The 20,533-nt window shown below is 41.6% G+C and overlaps 1 protein-coding gene across 2 annotated transcripts; it reads right to left on the bottom strand.

Moving 5' to 3' along the window:
* Positions 1-2,208: 2,208 nt before the first annotated feature.
* Positions 2,209-16,235, bottom strand: MGARP (mitochondria localized glutamic acid rich protein). Of its 2 annotated transcripts, XM_034661594.1 has the most exons (4): positions 16,069-16,235; positions 12,086-12,189; positions 4,777-4,870; positions 2,209-3,073 (listed from the first exon to the last, which is right to left on the bottom strand). In XM_034661594.1, exons 1-4 carry the CDS (start codon positions 16,148-16,150, stop codon positions 2,622-2,624), a joined length of 732 nt encoding a protein of 243 aa, XP_034517485.1. In that variant the 5' UTR covers positions 16,151-16,235; the 3' UTR covers positions 2,209-2,621. The 2 variants fall into 2 exon arrangements, with proteins under 2 accessions (XP_034517485.1, XP_034517486.1); XM_034661595.1 differs by lacking the exons at positions 12,086-12,189; positions 16,069-16,235 and adding an exon at positions 9,715-9,853 and having other exon boundaries at positions 2,210-3,073.
* Positions 16,236-20,533: the final 4,298 nt, after the last annotated feature.

Here is a 20,533-nt window from a genome sequence, read left to right as displayed (position 1 = left end):
TTTCTTTGTACTTCTCAAATTCCAGAGGCATTAAGCCAACAGTATGTTACCTTCCACCCAAAGGCATCCGTCATTTTATTGTGCTTCATGGATATCACATTTTTTACAAACTGGAGGTTTGTTGGCAACCCCACAACGAGCAAGTCATTCACCATCATTTTTTTCATTTTTCTTTTGTAAGATTTTAAAATTTTATTTATTTATTTGAGGGAGAGAGGGACAGGTCGCACATGAGCTGCGGGGAGGGGCAGTGGGAGAGGGAGTAGCAGACTCCCTGCTGAGCAGGGAGCTCGGTGCAGACCTCGTTCCCAGGACCCTGGGATCATGACCTGAGCTGAAGGTAGATGCTTAACCATTGAGCCACCCAGGCTCCCGCCACCATTTTTTTCAACAGCATTTACTCTTTTTTGTGTGTCTGTTCACATATTGGTAATTCTTGCAATATTTCAAACTTCTTCATTATTATTAGATTCGTTATGTGATCTGTGATGAGCGATTACTACTTATTGAAAGCTCAGATGATGATTAGCATTTTTTTAGCAAAAAAAAAGTATTTTTTTAAAGTAGGTTTCCCACCCAACATGGGGCTTGAACTCACAACTCAGAGATCAAGAGTCACATGCTCTACCAACTAAGCCAGCTCGATTTCATGACCCTGAGATCACTACCTGAGCTGAAATCAAAAGTCAGACTTAACTAAGCCACCCAGGCGCCCCGAGACACAACTTTATATGCATTGAAACACCAAATATCCATCTGACTTGGTTTATTTCAATACCTGCTTTATTGAAGTTGTCTGGAGCCAGACCCCCAGTATCTCTGAGGTACCCATATATTCCATCCTCGTTCACCACGGGTGAAAATCTCGGCAATCACATTGCACAGAATGCCAGGAACCAGCAATCTTCCACCGACCACCAGTTTATGAGGTCCTTGTTACCACCTAGCTGAAGAGTGACACAAATCCTGAATCCTATTCTTAGTGTCTGCTCCCTAGGACCACATCTAGTACCGATTATCTTAGGTGGAGTTCCCTAGAAACAGAGCCGGAATTTGGGGGCAAGTCATCTATTGAAGAGGCGCTGTTGGGAGAATAATGGGGAGGAAAGCAGGATAGGACAGGAGAGAAGAGCTAAGCAGAGATATAATCTAGATTGGAAACCAGCTTCAACCTGAGCCCCCGGGGAGCTCTGGAGCATGAGTTGTTGCACAGAGTTGGCCCCACCTTTTGTACCACTGTGGCAGTCAGTCATTGGTTGTGAGCTGCTGGGGTGAAGGAAGGTGTGTGAGTGTGTACTACTCACAGAAGCTGGGACTAAAGGGCCCAGTAAGGGGACCCAGGCAGAGCATCAGTGGGATCCACTACAACACCCCAACTTACTCCAAGTATCAGCCCAAATCCTACAAGACCCTGCGTGATACGGCCCATCCCTGCAAAACCTCTGCATTCTTTCTGAGATCATCTCCAATTACTCTCTCTCCTTTTCACTCCACTTTAGCCACTTGGCCACCTTACAATTCCTCAAATTCTCTAGCATGTTCATGCTTCATTCGGATCCTTTGCACATCTCAATTCCCTCATTTGGAATGACTCTTCTTCCCCTATCCCCCCCCAAGTCTTCATGACTAGGTCCCCCTGTACATCCTTCAGGTTTTTACTCACTAGACAGCTTCTTAGTAAGGCTGTCTCTGGCCATCCCATCTAAAATTACACCTTCCACCCCTAGCCAACACTTATAAATCCCTTCCCATTCACTACTTCTCTTTTTAAACACCTATCAGTATCTAACATACGATACAGTTTTCTTATGTAGCTTATTATCTGATCATATTCTAGAATATAAGCTGGGAAGGTAGAATTTTTTGTCTTTTTTTTTAACCTCAACACTTAAAACAGTGTCTTGGTGATAGGTGCTCACTTAGTATCTGCTGAATACATGAATGAATGATTCCTGGCTCTAAGTATAAATCCTCAGTAAACATTCTTTGAACTGAAATAAACTGAAATCAAAGATGTTGGCACAGTCCCCTATGCAATGTAGACAGAACAGACATGTCCATTGCTAAAGGCAGAGTTGTCCATAGATGATATGTTTTCTCTGTTCATGCGCTGCTGTGTGTTAATCTGCAATCAATACTATAACATATATTTTATTATATTATACATGATCTTTAATATTATAGACTATATTTATATATATAAATATTAGCAAATAAAAACAGAGGCACTACAGATTTTCCAATTTTACTTAAATGAATTCAAATCAAAACTCAAGAATCCAGATTAACACACACTAAGGTACAGGTACAGCAAAATTAAAGTGAATGCAGATTGTACAGATAGCTCAATTCCTATGATATAAAACTTAAATGCAAAGATGGAACTCCATCAGCTCTTTACTGCAATGTCATAGTCTGACCTCAGAGAGCAGGAAACTATTCGGACATGTACAATCTCAAGTCTTGATCCCCAAATCTATCTGTAGATACCAAAAATCTTCAAGGCACATTCAAGTTTTCTAGCAAAGAAGCCTACTTTAAAACTACGATGACCGAAACTACAAAAGCACCTATGAGACACTCGATGGCATTTTTTGGCTGAAGTGTCCATCGGCAAGACATCAGCCTTGGGCCGGGGTGGCGTCGGAAGCGACGCTGGCTTCCTCCGGTAGAACATCCCCAGTCGAGGCTTCTGATTCAACGGGAGGATTCTTTTCTGCCCGTTCAGCATTTTCACCAGGGCACTCCTCCTCCGCTGTCCCTTTGTCATCATTTCCGGCAACAGCTTCAGCCAAGGCTGCATTCTGAGCCTCTGAGGGCACTTCAGGGCCCGCGTCTGCGGCGGTGCCCAGCGCGGCGTGTGTCACCTCGGGCCCAACTTCAGCGCCCACGGCGTCGCTCTCGGGCGGGGCAGCCCCCGCATCCACCGCACTGGCTGGAGCCTCTTCTCCCGCGGCCGCAAACGTAGCGAACGCAGCGTCTTCGGCATCGACCTCCGGAACTTCCGCGAAAGACACCACGCAGACTTCGGAGGAACTTGTTTGCTCAGCTCCTGCCACGTTCTCTTTTTCACCTTTGAGATTTAGTCCATTAAGCAAAGGGTTAATTTAAAAAGCATGAGAATACAGTGGAAGTCTGCGCATTTTTAAAAAATGAGACAAATCTATCGGTACTGATATGAAATGGTCTTCAAGACAGTCTGTTAAGGGAAAAAAGCAAGGAAGAGAGCAATGTATGCCCTATGGACCTATTTGTGCTAGGACAAAAGGGGGTAAGATATACCTAGATAGTTTTTATTTGCAAAGACTCTCTAGGAGGATACAAAGAAGCTGGTATTATTGATTGCCTCTGGCGAGGGAAAATGGGGATCTGCTTTTTCATAAATGCTTTTGAACCTGTTAAACTTAAAAAAAATTACAAATATTATTTATTTAAATAGAAGCAACATGAAAATAAACAGCCTACCTCGCATGTGAAATAGCACAGAAAAGAAGCCAACATACTAGTTGATGTCTGAGCAATCACTAATCCTCTCACAACCTCAGTTTTATCAACTGTAAAATGGGACTATTGATAATATCTGCCTCAAAGAGCTATTGTGAGGATTAATCATGTGTGTGATAAGGGGTTTAAAACCAAAAGTGTGGGGTACCTGGGTGGCTCAGTAGGTTAAGCACCTGACTCTTGATTTTGGCTCAGGTCGTGATCTCAGGGTTGTGAGATGGAGCCCCTCAGTGGGCTCCAGGCTTAGCAGGGAGTCCGCTTGGGACTCCCTCTGCCCCCTCCACTCTAAATAAATACATACATACAAAAATAAATAAATAGTGCTATGGAAATGTTGTATTTCGTTATTATTACAACCAGCCTTCTCATCATTATATTCAGTAATGTTTATTGATGGTATTCCATTTCTTACTGTTGTCATGACTCAAAGGTTAAAATTGGTTCATAAGTAGCTAATATCTGTCCCTAAATAGTGATCATAGTAATTGATAATAATGGCATTATAATTGAGATGGAAAAGCAAGCAGTTTAAGGCAAAAAACATACATTAGGGTGAAAATGTAAAGTTTCATGTCTAGTAGTTGCCATTTTATCAATCAGATCAATTGAGGGACTTAACAGACAGGATTGATTATGCTAATGTCAAGTGTACTTTGGGCAAAGACACATGGGTGATCTTAGCCAAAACTGAAACAAAAATTAGTTTTATATGGGGCGCCTGGGTGGCTCAGTCGTTAAGTGTCTGCCTTCGGCCCAGGGCCTGATCCCAGGGTCCTGGGATCGAGCCCCACATCGGGCTCCTCCGCTGGGAGCCTGCTTCTTCCTCTCCCACTCCCCCTGCTTGTGTTCCCTCTCTTGCGGGCTGTCTCTCTCTCCGTCAAATAAATGAACAAAATCTTTTAAAAAAAAATTAGTTTTATGATTAAAAAAAAATGAGGGAAATGAGAGGTAAAGCTGCTGAGAGAGACAAATACTAAAATTATGCCCGCCTGAATGGAAGCCTGAGTAGGGGAAAAGTAATATTACCACACAAAGACTTCAAAGCCACTGGTCAGCAGTACAAATGTAGAACATTTCATTTATCTGAAGCACTCATCCAAAACATATAACAATATTCTTTAGGTTTTGTTGGGCTTTCCCTTTCTGAATGAACTCCTGCCCAGAGCCATTCTGTTGCATTAGTAAAGAAGCCAAAAGCAAGTAGTGTTCACTGCTAGGCTAAGATCATGGAAATCAGTGCCGCAAGGGAAAAAAATAATAAATTCACTTTACCTTGAAGTGGATGTAACTCTGCTTTGGTTTTTTCTCTCAAATTTGTTCTATGTTCTGTGTGTTTGGCTTGCTCTGATGTGACCGTCTTGTAAGTCTGAAAGTAAATGTGTGCTTACGTTTATTTCTTGAGCTCTAAGACTCATCATGCCAAGTTCAAAGGCATATACAATTCAAAGACGAGAAACCAACGTATACCAGCTACTCTTTTGCTTCCCCTTTGGAAACTTTTGCTATTAAGTAGAACACTTTAAAAAGGAAAGAAACAAATGCTCTAACAGGAGTCAAAGATAACAGAAAACACACAGTAGATACAAAGATGAAGACAAGGAAGAAAAAACAAATTATGCTAGAATCAAAATATTCTGACAGGCATTTGCAGATATCCTCCGGCATTTATCCCAGAGAAATAGGAACACAAGAGTTCATGGTTGCTTTATTTGTAGTAGCCAAAAGCTGGAATCAGGCTGGGTGTCCCACAACAGGTGAATGGTTAAGCAAACTGTGATGCATCCAAACACGGAACGCTACTCGGGATTAAAAAGGAATGAACTGTCGATACAGGTATAACAATTTGGATGAGTCTCCAGGTAGTTATGCTGAGTGAAAAAAGCCAGTCTCAAAAGATTATATGCCTTATGGTTCCATTTATGTAACATTTTTGAAATGGAAAGTTATAGAACTAGAGAACAGATCTGTGGTTCCCAGGGCAGGAAGAAGGGAGGAGAGGAAAAAGAGACTGAAGGCAGTTATAAAGGGCTACACAAGGGGTCCTGAGTCTTGACAGTGATGGTGAATACACAAATCTACATGTCACAGCACAACCTGGAACTAAACACACACACACACACACACACACACAAGTGCAAGTAAAAGTGGTGAAATCTGAATAAGGACAATGGATTTTATCAATGTCCATTTCCTGGTTGTGATATTGGATTATCACTATAAAAGATGTTAATCACCGGGGGAAATGAAGCGAAGACTATATGAGATCTCTCTTTATCAGCTCTTACAACTGCATGTGAAACTCAATCATCTCATAATAAAAAGTTTAGAAAAAATCTTCCAAAACAGCATATTTGTAGACCCTAACAAAGATTCCTTAAGTAAGCTAAGGTTATCCCTTAGAAGCAGCACTATGACCTGACCATCAGTTATTTCAGAAACAGAATCAGGAATAAAGCTGTCTTCATCATAGATCCAATGTGCAGGCTTCCTTTCATTTCATATTCAAGTAGTTGTCTCTGACCTATATTTTAACCAATGATATTTTAAAAATGGAAATCTCACTAGTTAGATAATATTGTTTAAATTAGCTCAGCTTTAAAAAAAATATAGGTAGGGACTGATCTCTTAGTAGTAGGATTACAGATTTTTAAAATTTGTATATTTATATATAGTATTCTCTAAATTTGTAATAATCAAAACCCAAGCATCTTATTAAAAATTATACTTTGTAAATTATGAACCATTTTATACCATGTTAAAATTAAACTGTGAGGGGTGCCTGGGTGGCTCAGTCGTTAAGTGTCTGCCTTCGGCTCAGGGCGTAATCCCAGAGTCCTGCTTCTTCCTCTCCCACTCCCCCTGCTTGTGTTCCCTGTCTTGCTGGCTCTCTCTCTCTCTCTCTGTCAAATAAATAAATAAAATCTTTAAAAAAAAAGAAATCTAATCTTTAAGAAAAAATTAAACTGTGAAAATGGAAAATCTATAACCTCAGGGGTGCAAAGGATAACAAAGCGGCCCTAACAAATCCCCCAGAGTTTGGTGAATTCAGACTTGAATCATCTGGGTTTGAAACCTGCAGAGCAAATAGAATCACCAGGAATGAAAGTCACCATTTCTGAATAAGAGCAGGGAATACTTTCCTAGTAGGGTGGGAGCTCCTGATAGATTAAATCACTACGCTGAGTCGACCCCCTCCGTTCTCAGTACACGAAAGCTGAGTCTGGGCAGAGGTTCACATTTCTGAAATGGCCATCCCAGCAGTGACATCCCAAAGAACATTACTTTTTTTTTGTTCAAGGGGCTAAAACACAAGGTGAGAAGAAAGACTAGTTTAGGCAGAATCGAAGAGATGGTATTAGAATGATTCATACTCGTGGCCAAAAGAGTCTAGTTTTTCCAAATCTAACGTGGTCCAAACAGGGTAGGAAAAAAGGTCTATCAGAAGAGGCCTTTGGAAAGCCTCAAATCTAGACTTTGGAAGTTATTTCCAAATGATTATCACTTATTATATTGTAAGCATTTAAAAATATCCCACAAATATCTCAGATCCTCAAAAAATTGACGTGACCTGGCTTCTCTTAGATTCTATGAGGCCCTCGTACTAGAAGATTTTACTTGGAAATGAAAACCTGGCTTCTGAGCATCTGTGCATTCAATTCAGAAAGATCTAGTATAGGACTTATTTCAGTACAGGACAAGGGAAGGGGGGTGCTTGAATACAGGTTTTCAGGTGCCTCACATTCTGTATCTCGTCCTGACAAGAGCCTAAGATTCTTGGGAATTAAGGCTTCCACCATTCAAGAGTAAAACCACATATTCTTAGAGGTGGAAGGGGATTTGGAGATTATCGCCTTGTCCAACTTCCGCTCCCATGGTGAGACAACAAGGCCAGAAAGGGCTTGAAGGCACAGCCCATTTATAACCTTCCAGTTTACAATTGCTTTTGCAAAGAAAGATTTAGTGGACTGGAGAGGTTCATGTCTGGCAGTAATAAACATAATTATGGGTATAGTGAGTTCCAGATGAAATTCCATCTTCCAGCTCCCCACATAATCACTTGGCCCAGGCCAATCTCTGTTTCTCAAATGGCCTACATCCAACAATAGTAGCCCTGGGCCGTGAATTCAACATCAAGCAGTAGATGGTAGAAGGGAAGGAATCCGGGTATGAGTGAAGGCTGATGGATCAGTGGAGGACAATAATATAAGTGACATATTTGAAGTTTCCTAGTTTCTTGAGGCTGTTGAAATTCTGAAGATTAGAATAAGTTATTTTGGTTTGGCCATCTTACATAGAAACTGCTCCTAGTTATGCCTAAGATCCCTTTATGCATATTTCTGTAGGGTCTAACCAAAATGTAGTGACTCTTGTGTACAAGATCTTAGGGTTTCCAAAGAATTTATATTTATTTTACTTTTATTCACAATGAAGATTAAATTTTGATTTAGAAAGTTTATGACAGGGGCACCTGGGTGGCTTAGTCGTTAAGCATCTGCCTTCGGCTCAGGGCGTGATCCCGGAGTTCTGGGATCGAGCCCCACATCAGGCTCCTCCCCTGGGAGCCTGCTTCTTCCTCTCCCACTCCCCCTGCTTGTGTTCCCTCTCTCGCTGGCTGTCTCTCTGTCAAATGAATAAATAAAATCTTAAAAAAAAAAAAAGTTTATGACAAAATGGAGAATGATTTAATAGACTTATCTTATTTAATGCACAAATACTCCATCATTTTAGCTCCAAAATTATACTATCAAAAGCTTTGTTTTACAGTGATTACCCGGGGGAATGGGTAGAGACCAGTAAAGAAAACATTCTTTTAATTTTGCATGTGTCTATTTTGAATTTTAAAAAAATATATGAATAAATATTACCTTTTTAAAATAATGAAGGTAAATAAAGATATATAAAACTAGTAAAAACTACGGAGACAGTAAAAAGATTCGGGGAGGAAAGAATGAATAGGTGGAACACAGGGAATTTTTAGGGCAGTGAAAATATTCTGTATGACACTATAATGGATATATCATTGTACATTTGTCCAAACCCATAGAACGTGAAATATCAAAGGTGAGCCCTAATGTACACTATGGACTTTAGTTAGTAGTAATGTATCGATACTGAGTCATCAGTTGTAACAAATGTACCACACGAATACGAGATTGTTGATGGAGGGAATGTTGAGAGGAGGTATGAGAAGTCTGTACTTTCTGCTGATTCTTCTGTAAACCTAACATGCTCTAAAAAGAAATAGTCTGTTGGGCACCTGGGTGGCTCAGTCAGTTAAGCGTTTTCCTTCGGCTCAGGTCATGATCTCAGGGTCCTGGGATCTAGCCCCACATCAGGGTCCCTGCTCAGCAAGGAGCCTGCTTCTCCCTCTCCCTCTGCCCCTCCCCACTACTACTGCTCTCTTGCTCTCTCTCAAATAAATAAATAAAATCTTTTAAAAAATGGTCTATTGGGGCGCCTGGGTGGCACAGTGGTTGGGCGTCTGCCTTCAGCCCAGGGCGTGATCCCGGCGTTGTGGGATCGAGCCCCACATCAGGCTCCTCTGCTGGGAGCCTACTTCTTCCTTTCCCACTTCCCCTGCTTGTGTTCCCTCTCTCGCTGGCTGTCTCTATCTCTGTCAAATAAATAAATAAAATCTTTAAAAAAAGAAAAAAGTCTATTAATTTAAGTTAATCTTTCAAAACAGTTCTTGTTAAATGTTAATAATAGTACCTACCGTACAGAATTGCTGTAATTATTAAATGAACCATGGGTCTGTCATGTGATAAACACTCAAATGTCAACTATTATTATCAGTATTTATAATAACAGCATTTTTACTGAAAGTCACCTGTACTTGGCAGTGTATGCTGATTAGGAAAGGCTGATTTTACACTTAAAAAAGAAATCTTCATGGGGCCCCTGGGTGGCACAGCGGTTAAGCGTCTGCCTTCGGCTCAGCACGTGATCCCAGTGTTATGGGATTGAGCCCCACAACAGGCTCCTCCGCTATGAGCCTGCTTCTTCCTCTCCCACTCCCCCTGCTTGTGTTCCCTTTCTCGCTGGCTGTCTCTATCTCTGTCGAATAAATAAATAAAATCTTTTTAAAAAAATCTTCATAATCTGGTATATTTAATTAATCCCATGTCCTGACCTTGATAATGCTTTGAATTTACCATAGGTTGTAAATTATATGAATTCCTGGACATTATGGCTTCCTTAAACACTTACATAATATCCACCAGCACTGACTGTGACACCTACAACCAGATAATAGATCATATTTGATCCAGGTGATCCAGGCAATTTGTTAGACGACATCCAGCGAAGAGATGCTAGGAAAACAAGTTGAAACACAGTTAGCTACACCACTTAAGCAAAACTATTTAAAATAATTATATCTTCAAACATTTTCCCCTTCGGTGAACTTAGAGTCTATTAACATCAAGTGATTTTAGCCTAAGGGAATACAGTATCACAAGGTAGGGTAATAATTCCATTTGACATTTTCCCAATCTCATTTGATAAGTACTTACGAAACCTGTCACCTTCGTGCTTAGCATCATGCTTTTCTTGGAAAGAGTGCAGGCGTGGGTAAGGAGAAACGACAAAAGCACTGAACAATTTTAATAGTCAAACAAGATGCAAAAGAAATCCATTTGGTAGATGTATTCCACCACAGAATTCAGTGGAAAAGATTATTTTTTCCAAAAATTGAATTAAATATATTTGTACTTAAAACTTACACGTTAAATAAAACGTGTTGAAATCCAACACATTTCTGTAGGTCTATAATACAAATGTATATGTAGGCAGGAATCTTAATTTTTCTAACAAAAGCCTTTAAAGATGGGCAGATATAAGCTTCTTGAAGACAAAATGTTACAACGTGGTCATGTCTGAAACAGTACAATTATGTACAAACTAATAGACATAGGTAAGAGTACTGTATTATTACGTCTAAATATATAAAACTTGTATATACCATATGCCCTGGAATTGAAATTTTTATAATAGACTCAGAGCTAGAAAGTGCTTAAAGCTCATATAGCTCAAATTCTTTATTTTAAAGATAAAAAAGTAGACACATTTATTTATTCAGTCAACAGAGTTGAGCGCCTACTATGTGTCTGGCCTTGTTAGAATCATTAAGGATAGAACTATGAACAAGACATACAAGGTCTGTAGCCTCAAGTAGTTCACTGCCTAGAAGGTGGGAACAAATGTACAAATAATTGTAGACAACCGCAACGCAGCGTGACAAATACCGGAACAGAAGCAAGTAGAAGTTGCAACAACAGCATGAAAATTCAGTGAAAAACCTCAGCTAGATGGCCCAAGGGACCTGTCAGAATTGGAGAGACATGACCTGGGGTTTGAAGGAAAGTAGAGGAGACTGTCAGATAAATAAGGGGAGAGAAAATTGCTCCGGAGGCAGAAGGCACAGCACTGCAAAGAGCAGGAGAGCTGGAAGAGTGCAAAGTAATTGGATGTGGCCTGACACAGAGGATGGGTGTGAGGACGAGGAAGAAGTTTTGACTTGCGGAGGGCCAAATATCAAGACATTTGCACTGATTACAAACCTTTGTAGTAGCAATACTGGAAAGATTTCCTGTATGTGTTTTTAGTTTGGATATAAATGACCATCTCTGAGAAGAAATCTTTTTTCCCCATAAATGTACCCAAAGAGGCTATCGTAAGGGGGTATGGCTTTGACTTGTAGTGGGGCTTTTGTTGGTTTAAAAAATACATCCATTGGGGCGCCTGGGTGGCACAGAGGTTAAGCGTCTGCCTTCGGCTCAGGGCGTGATCCCGGCGTTATGGGATCGAGCCCCACATCAGGCTCTTCTGCTAGGAGCCTGCTTCTTCCTCTCCCACTCCCCCTGCTTGTGTTCCCTCTCTCGCTGGTTGTCTCTATCTCTGTCGAATAAATAAATAAAATCTTTAAAAAAAATAAAATAAAAAATAAAAATACATCCATTACTAAACAGGGAATATGTTCTGTAGTTGCCAACCAGACATAAATATCAAAAAGATTATTTTAAATNTCTATTAATTTAAGTTAATCTTTCAAAACAGTTCTTGTTAAATGTTAATAATAGTACCTACCGTACAGAATTGCTGTAATTATTAAATGAACCATGGGTCTGTCATGTGATAAACACTCAAATGTCAACTATTATTATCAGTATTTATAATAACAGCATTTTTACTGAAAGTCACCTGTACTTGGCAGTGTATGCTGATTAGGAAAGGCTGATTTTACACTTAAAAAAGAAATCTTCATGGGGCCCCTGGGTGGCACAGCGGTTAAGCGTCTGCCTTCGGCTCAGCACGTGATCCCAGTGTTATGGGATTGAGCCCCACAACAGGCTCCTCCGCTATGAGCCTGCTTCTTCCTCTCCCACTCCCCCTGCTTGTGTTCCCTTTCTCGCTGGCTGTCTCTATCTCTGTCGAATAAATAAATAAAATCTTTTTAAAAAAATCTTCATAATCTGGTATATTTAATTAATCCCATGTCCTGACCTTGATAATGCTTTGAATTTACCATAGGTTGTAAATTATATGAATTCCTGGACATTATGGCTCCTTAAACACTTACATAATATCCACCAGCACTGACTGTGACACCTACAACCAGATAATAGATCATATTTGATCCAGGTGATCCAGGCAATTTGTTAGACGACATCCAGCGAAGAGATGCTAGGAAAACAAGTTGAAACACAGTTAGCTACACCACTTAAGCAAAACTATTTAAAATAATTATATCTTCAAACATTTTCCCCTTCGGTGAACTTAGAGTCTATTAACATCAAGTGATTTTAGCCTAAGGGAATACAGTATCACAAGGTAGGGTAATAATTCCATTTGACATTTTCCCAATCTCATTTGATAAGTACTTACGAAACCTGTCACCTTCGTGCTTAGCATCATGCTTTTCTTGGAAAGAGTGCAGGCGTGGGTAAGGAGAAACGACAAAAGCACTGAACAATTTTAATAGTCAAACAAGATGCAAAAGAAATCCATTTGGTAGATGTATTCCACCACAGAATTCAGTGGAAAAGATTATTTTTTCCAAAAATTGAATTAAATATATTTGTACTTAAAACTTACACGTTAAATAAAACGTGTTGAAATCCAACACATTTCTGTAGGTCTATAATACAAATGTATATGTAGGCAGGAATCTTAATTTTTCTAACAAAAGCCTTTAAAGATGGGCAGATATAAGCTTCTTGAAGACAAAATGTTACAACGTGGTCATGTCTGAAACAGTACAATTATGTACAAACTAATAGACATAGGTAAGAGTACTGTATTATTACGTCTAAATATATAAAACTTGTATATACCATATGCCCTGGAATTGAAATTTTTATAATAGACTCAGAGCTAGAAAGTGCTTAAAGCTCATATAGCTCAAATTCTTTATTTTAAAGATAAAAAAGTAGACACATTTATTTATTCAGTCAACAGAGTTGAGCGCCTACTATGTGTCTGGCCTTGTTAGAATCATTAAGGATAGAACTATGAACAAGACATACAAGGTCTGTAGCCTCAAGTAGTTCACTGCCTAGAAGGTGGGAACAAATGTACAAATAATTGTAGACAACCGCAACGCAGCGTGACAAATACCGGAACAGAAGCAAGTAGAAGTTGCAACAACAGCATGAAAATTCAGTGAAAAACCTCAGCTAGATGGCCCAAGGGACCTGTCAGAATTGGAGAGACATGACCTGGGGTTTGAAGGAAAGTAGAGGAGACTGTCAGATAAATAAGGGGAGAGAAAATTGCTCCGGAGGCAGAAGGCACAGCACTGCAAAGAGCAGGAGAGCTGGAAGAGTGCAAAGTAATTGGATGTGGCCTGACACAGAGGATGGGTGTGAGGACGAGGAAGAAGTTTTGACTTGCGGAGGGCCAAATATCAAGACATTTGCACTGATTACAAACCTTTGTAGTAGCAATACTGGAAAGATTTCCTGTATGTGTTTTTAGTTTGGATATAAATGACCATCTCTGAGAAGAAATCTTTTTTCCCCATAAATGTACCCAAAGAGGCTATCGTAAGGGGGTATGGCTTTGACTTGTAGTGGGGCTTTTGTTGGTTTAAAAAATACATCCATTGGGGCGCCTGGGTGGCACAGAGGTTAAGCGTCTGCCTTCGGCTCAGGGCGTGATCCCGGCGTTATGGGATCGAGCCCCACATCAGGCTCTTCTGCTAGGAGCCTGCTTCTTCCTCTCCCACTCCCCCTGCTTGTGTTCCCTCTCTCGCTGGTTGTCTCTATCTCTGTCGAATAAATAAATAAAATCTTTAAAAAAAATAAAATAAAAAATAAAAATACATCCATTACTAAACAGGGAATATGTTCTGTAGTTGCCAACCAGACATAAATATCAAAAAGATTATTTTAAATAGGAAGCAATAAAGAAAAGCATCAGAGATTTAAGTAGACTTAAACACAAATACAATTATGATAGTTATTTAAAGGAGAAATGAAATGGGAAATAAATATTTACTAAAGATTCATTAGTTAAATTTCAGCATATCCACACAATGTGAAATAGCCTTATTAGAAGTTTTTCAGGGGAATATTTACTTACGTGAGAAAATATTTACACTATATTAAATGCAAAGTTATAGCAGAATACTCTATACAGGACTATCTCAGTTTTTGGAAATAATGTGCATAAGAATAAAATCCAAGAGGAAAAAAAAGTCTGGAACGTTATATACACTAAAACGTAAATGGTGGTATTCCCTGAGTGGTAGGATTACAGGTGACTTCTATTTTGCCTATCTGCGTTCCTTCCAGCGATCTATTACAAACCCCAATTATGTACTCATAAAAAGCTACAGTTTTAAAAGCAAAAGCCAGAGAACACAATTTGATGAGGCACAGCTAAAATTTTACCCTTCAGTAAAACTGAAAGTTTTCTTTCTCGTCAAAACAGAAAGCACCAATAAAAAGGTCAATGAATGTCCATTACCAAAGCAAGATTCCCGGTCAATAATAGTTCTTAAAATACACAAACAAACCAATGCTACGAAAAAAAGTAATTAGATGAAAACTAGAGAAAGAACAGTGCTGCTACAGCCAGTATTGCTAACTACCGATTGAGAATTTTTAACCTACTTTTCCCTTACCCCAAGCTGGGTTAGAAATTATCTGAAACGCGTCGCTACAAAAGAGGTGTGTGCGTTTGCGCCTGAAGACCGCGGTGCCTGCGGGAGATAACGCCCAAGGCCACGGTCAGGGGGCTCATCTTTCTCCCCTCCCCGCCCCCAATCACAACGGCCTCGTTATCTTCAGAACCTTAAAATTAATGGCTTCTCTCTATTTTGTCAGTGAAAAAAAAAACTGCTCTATCTTACTCAGTATAAAGATCAAGGAAAACGAAGATGCCTTATTCTGTTACTAGTGAGGCAAGCATTTTCAGAGAAAAATAAAGCTAGCTGGATAGACCTTCCTTCCCTTCCACCACCACCATCACCGCCACAGGCCTAATCAAAGTGAATAAAAAAATGGCCCATAGAATTTTCCGCATGAGTGTTTCTCTCTCGGCTCGAATGCACGCTCTGGGCGAAACTAACTCACAAGCCCTCGGAAGTGAGGCGAAGTGCAGGGAGAACTGAGAACTTTCCAAGAGGTTGTCGAAGAGCCGCTGGGCTAAGCAGGATGAAAAAGACAGGGGCGCCGGAGGAGGTGTGGGAAGGAGCCGCCGGGGGAGAACGGCGCGGGAGCGCAAAGCCGGCCCGCGGGCCGCCGGCAGCAGGGAGGACAAGCACGCGTGCCACACCTATGAAGAAGCCCCTACGACGTTCCAGGCACTACAGCCGGAGCGTTCGTCTTCCTCAAGTTTTAGCTCAGAAGCTTCCAGCTCGCATTGCAACTTCCCCTTTAGGAAATTTCTGAATACTAGCTCTCTTCCCATGCCTCCCCCAATCTAAAGGCGACAGACACCGGGACGGCTGCGTGGAACCGCTGGATAGCTCCAGGTTTCGGCGCGGCCCCAGGGAAAGTGCTTCGAAGCTCAAGGAGTTCGGCTGCCGATCCCCGGACAAGCCTTGAGTTAATTTACTCGGGAGCAATTTACCCAACATTTACTCGGCCCGCACTCCCTCCCGCGCCCTGCCTGGCTCCCTCATGCCACCCGTTCCTCTGCTTCCTCGTGAAGCTGGAGAGCGCACGGGTCCCTGTACTAATAAAGGAGTAGGCTACGCGGGCGTTAGCCAGGCACTTTTCTAAGAGCTTTTAACTGCGTATTAACTCATTAAAACTCACAACCATTTCTGTCCCCAGTTTAGAGATGAGGACACAGGCGAAAGCACTTGCCCAAGATCAAGATTCGAACCCAAGAAGCCTAGTCCGGATGCCGAAGCCGCGCTGCAAAGGTTCCCTATTTCCCAAGGCTTCTTCCCTGCGACTTTCCTCCATTTCTCCCCCATCCTCAATCCCAGGCTTCTGCAGCTCCGGCCGGTTTGGCCCACCGGGTGCCGGCAGGTACCGGGGCACCGGCAAATCCGCGCGCGAGGCGCCGGTCCTCTCCAGACTTGGACGCCCGGGTCCGCGCGGCACTCACCGTCCTTCCGGAGCGGCGCGGGGCCGGAGGGCGCCCTCAGCGGCAGCGCCAGCGTTTTAGACACCGCCCTGCGCAGATACATCGCGCCCGCTGCCCGCCGAGCTGAAGACTCCGCAGCCCCGCGCGCATCCGGGAGCGGGGAGCCGGGGAGCCGGGGAGCCGGGGCGACCCCGCCCCGGGGAGGAGCGCTGACCCCCGCGCGGCCCCGCCCATGTGCCCCCCGCGGGGGGGGGGCGTTGGTCGCCCGCTTCTTCCTCCCCTCACCCAATCTCCAGACTTTGTTGCTTTCTCCGCGGTCCGAGAAACTAGCTGATGAAGCCTTCTCAGAAAAGGAATCGGGAACCGAGAAGTCACCATCACCTGCCTGCCGCGTACTGTTCCAGTTAGTGGAACCACACCGAATAGGCCGGAATTCGCATCGTGATTCCCATCGTGAATTAGATAGATATGGTTTATGATGCCGGATGAAATCTGAACCCATTTTAAGTCAGACTGCCCGTTAGCTTTCCTGGGAGTGGAAAGGGTAGCTGGAAGTTTCCTGGAGGTGGAATGAAGAGAGGAGTAGCCTCAGCCTTTCATTAGCGCACTGGGTGACGTTCAGAAGCGTAAGAAAACCCCAGTAAGAGTTGAATCTCTAGGCAATTCCTGTTACGAAAACTTTAAAAATAAAAAATGCTGTATATTCTGTACGGGTTGTGAAATTAGTATTTCCACATGAACTAAGAATGCTGAATTATTAGTTTCTTCCCCCAGATTTCAGTTTCTTGTTTCATTGTGGCTACAAGAATTTGCATGATTCGAATATGGAAACCAATAATTTATGCTTATAGCATTTTCTAAATGATTAATTTTTGGAAGGCACATTTCCTCCTATAATAATCCCTCATATGTGTTTGGTACTTGATAGTTTATAAAGCACTTGCACATATATTATCTTCTTTAATTCTCATTTCAACCGTCTGAGGAAGAGGGTAATTACTACCTTTAGCAAATGGCTTGTTGCCAGGGAGGAATGTCCAAGGACTGATGGTCATGAATTAAAAACTAAAGGACATGGTCATAGTTCTTCTAGTTTCAAGTTCTCTTGGCATGGTACAGGCGCATCCGCACATTGGCTGTGTGGATAAACACTACTCGGAGTTCTACTTCTGCGCCCAATTCTGGGAATATTTAACATACTCCCACTTGAAGAACCCAAAGTCAATGGTTAGAACTGGTCTTTTGAGGGGTGCCTAGTGGCTTGGTCAGTTAAGTGTCTGCCTTTGGCTCAGATCATGGTCTCAGGGTCCTGGGAACGAGACCCGCATGGAGCCCTCTGCTCAGTGGGGAGTCTGCTTTTCCTTCTCACTCTCCCTTTGTGCTCTCTCTCTCAAATAAATAAATAAATGAATAAAACCTAAAAAAAAAAAAAAGAACTGGTTTTTTGAATTCAGAGTAGCTAGCTATCCCTAGTGATTAGACACTTGAGTAAGAGCAATTAGGTAATCTGTAGTTAATGAGCCATCAAATTTAGATTTCCAAGCAGTGCAAGAAGGGGCTAGGCCTCCACCAAGATGGGAGTCCTGAAAGTAGTAAAATGTGGGTTAGTGCACTTACTACCTTGACCAGCATCAAGTATACATCTCTGGCAACTAGACATGAGCTATCTCCCTGGGGTGTAGACTGTTTAATGAGCTGCCAGCAGCTAGGAGTAATGGACAAATCAAACCAAATCGGCCTTCCACTATGGCTCTTTCATTCCCTGGTGTACTTGGGGATGAATTTTTCCTTGGCTGCCAGGGAGAGGAAGTAGTCAAAGGCAGTGAATGCATTTAAATGAATTAATGTATGAATTATACTGTTAGTTAATGTGTTAGAAGCTCCCCTAAAAAGGATTCTTTCCAAGTAAATATTTGTAAATGATGGTGGCTCTTAGGACACTGTTCAAGGCTCTTTTTCGGAATCCAGTTGTATTCTCGTTCTGGTTTTAGTCTGAGTTCTTCCAGATCACCTCCAGGTTGCATAGTAGCCTCCCAGACTCAGTCAGTTAAAGTCTAAGTATCTGTCAAAATGCTTACAAAATGCTTGGGACCATGCTAGATGCCAGAGATTGTTATAATTTATTTCAAAAATATTTATCAAGTATCTATTATGTTAGGTACTGTTCCAAGGCATTCTCCAACGAACAAGATAAAATTTCTGCTATCATACGGATGTTATACTTGCAGGTACATGAGACATGGGACCAACATCTTTTCTCAGAGGTAGATACCAAGCCCACCATCAATGGGGCAAATGATCACAAATAAATCTCTGATCAGATATTAATAATAAATGTAATCTAAGGCCTTTGGTTAAAACCAAACTAGTTTTAACAATGCAAACTGATTGGTTTAAACAATGCAAGAATAACACACATATATAGGCCTTTAAAAGCTTTTCCCAAAGTACTGTCTCATCTATTTTTGTACTCTATCCTCTGAACAATCCCAAGGGATATTGGATAATGCTGATCACCCCTATAACACATATGGGAAAAACTGAGGTAGTCTAGTACTATAGTTAAGAGCATGAATTTGGGAGCCAGGTACCTGGTCTATTTAACTGTTCTGAGTAAAATGCAGACAATTCCTTTATTTATAGGGTTGGTGTGAACTCTAAAGCACATTAGGTACGAAATGTGCTCCCCTAGTTGGAGAAGGCAGTGCAAGATTCTGACTTCCAGCCCAAGCTGGAGCTCAAGGTTCCTTTTACCATATTCTGCTGCCTTTCAACGCACACATAACAGGATCCATTGTATTCCACTCTCTTATCATACAGTAAGATCTAGTGGGGAGCCTATCATGTCCTCTAGGTTGGATGTAGCCATGCCAGCTGGGAGAGGCAGGAACTGTGAGTTAAAGAGTGACACTTTCCAGGTTGTACTCGTCTTAGTTAAAAGCTTGATGCCCCGCATTTCTTTTTTCCTTTTTTTCACATAAGCTCCGTGTGCAACGTGGGGCTCGAACTCACAACCCTGAAATCAAGAGCCTTATGCTCCACCGACAGAGCCAACCAGGCACCCCAACCTCAATGCCTCTTGGATAAAAGGGAATTTTCTACCCATTCTACTGCTCCTGTAGAATATGGGGCTTTTCATTTTGATGGCAAACTCTTCGCATCTTGGTGAAACACTTCTCATAGGACATGAGAGGACATGCCCATGGGTTGTCAAATTCACTCTGTGGCAAGCTGTTTCTCCCAAATGCAAGAGAATTTTAACATAGGTCTTTGCTGTAGAAGACTGAGCAGCTCAGACAATAATTTCCCAGCTGTTGGTTACATTGTTTATAATACTGCCCTTGAGCACATCCTTGACATTTTTCTTGGTCTGGTTGGGAAAACAAGAATCAAGGGTCAGGGACAATTTGGCTTACCTAAGATGGACTCCACCTAATTGTGATTGCTGACAAAGAAGATACTAGTCTTGAAAACATACTGTAAGGGTCCTCTACTGGCAATATTAATCATACTTACTCAAGGTTTAAGTGCTATAAATTAAAAGCAATTTTCAAAGGTAAAGTGATTTTCTGGGCTCCAACAAAAGTTAGAAAAAGCTTTTCTTTTTTAAGATTTTATTTATTTAAGAGAGGGAGAGAGAACACTAGTGGGGGGAGGAATAGAGGAGGAGGGAGCAGCAGACTCCCCGCTGAGCAGGTTCCAGGACCCTGAGATCATGACCTGAGCTGAAATCAGATTAACCGATTGAGCCATCCAGGCACCGTTGCTTTGTTTTTCTTAACACTAAATTCTTCGGGTATAGTCTGTACAAAATTGGATGGCTTAGGACAACAGAAATAGATTCTCACAGTTTGGGGCTCTCCAAGTGTGAAATCAAGCTGTCAGCAGGGCCACTCCCACTCTGAAACTTGTAGGGGAGAATCCTTCCTTGCCTTTTCCAGCTTCGGAGTTTGTCGGTAATCCTTGGCTTGTGGATGCATCACTCCAATCTCTGCCTCTGTCATTACATGACGGTCATCTCCCTGTGTGTCTGTCTATCTTCTCATAAATATACCAGTCATATTGGAGTAAGGATCCACTCTAGGCCTGTATGAGCTCATCTTAACTAATTACATCTGCAACTACCTTATTTCCAAATAAGGTCACATTCTGAGATACTGAGGGTTAGGACTACAACATACCTTTTGGGGGGACACAATTCAACCTATTACTTCCTATACTTGAAACTGTTTTTTCCATGGCAATTTAAGAAAATAATTTAGGGGCACCTAGCTGACTCCATCAGAAGATCATGCAACTCTTGATCTCAGGGTTGTGAGTTCAAGTTCCACATTGGTTGTAGAGCTTACTGAAAAATGAATGAATGAATGAATAACTAAATGACTATCTCACAGGTACTAAATCTGAAAAAGGGTCTACCTTTTTAAAAAAATTATTTATTTGAGAGAGTGAGTGAGAGAACATTGCGGTGGGGGGGGGTGGGGAG

The sequence above is a fragment of the Ailuropoda melanoleuca genome, chromosome 5 (assembly GCF_002007445.2).
Source record: "Ailuropoda melanoleuca isolate Jingjing chromosome 5, ASM200744v2, whole genome shotgun sequence".
NCBI classification, from domain to species: Eukaryota; Metazoa; Chordata; class Mammalia; order Carnivora; family Ursidae; genus Ailuropoda; species Ailuropoda melanoleuca.
The sequence above is the reverse complement of the archived record's forward strand: the minus strand, read 5'-3'. Positions and strand labels throughout refer to the sequence as shown.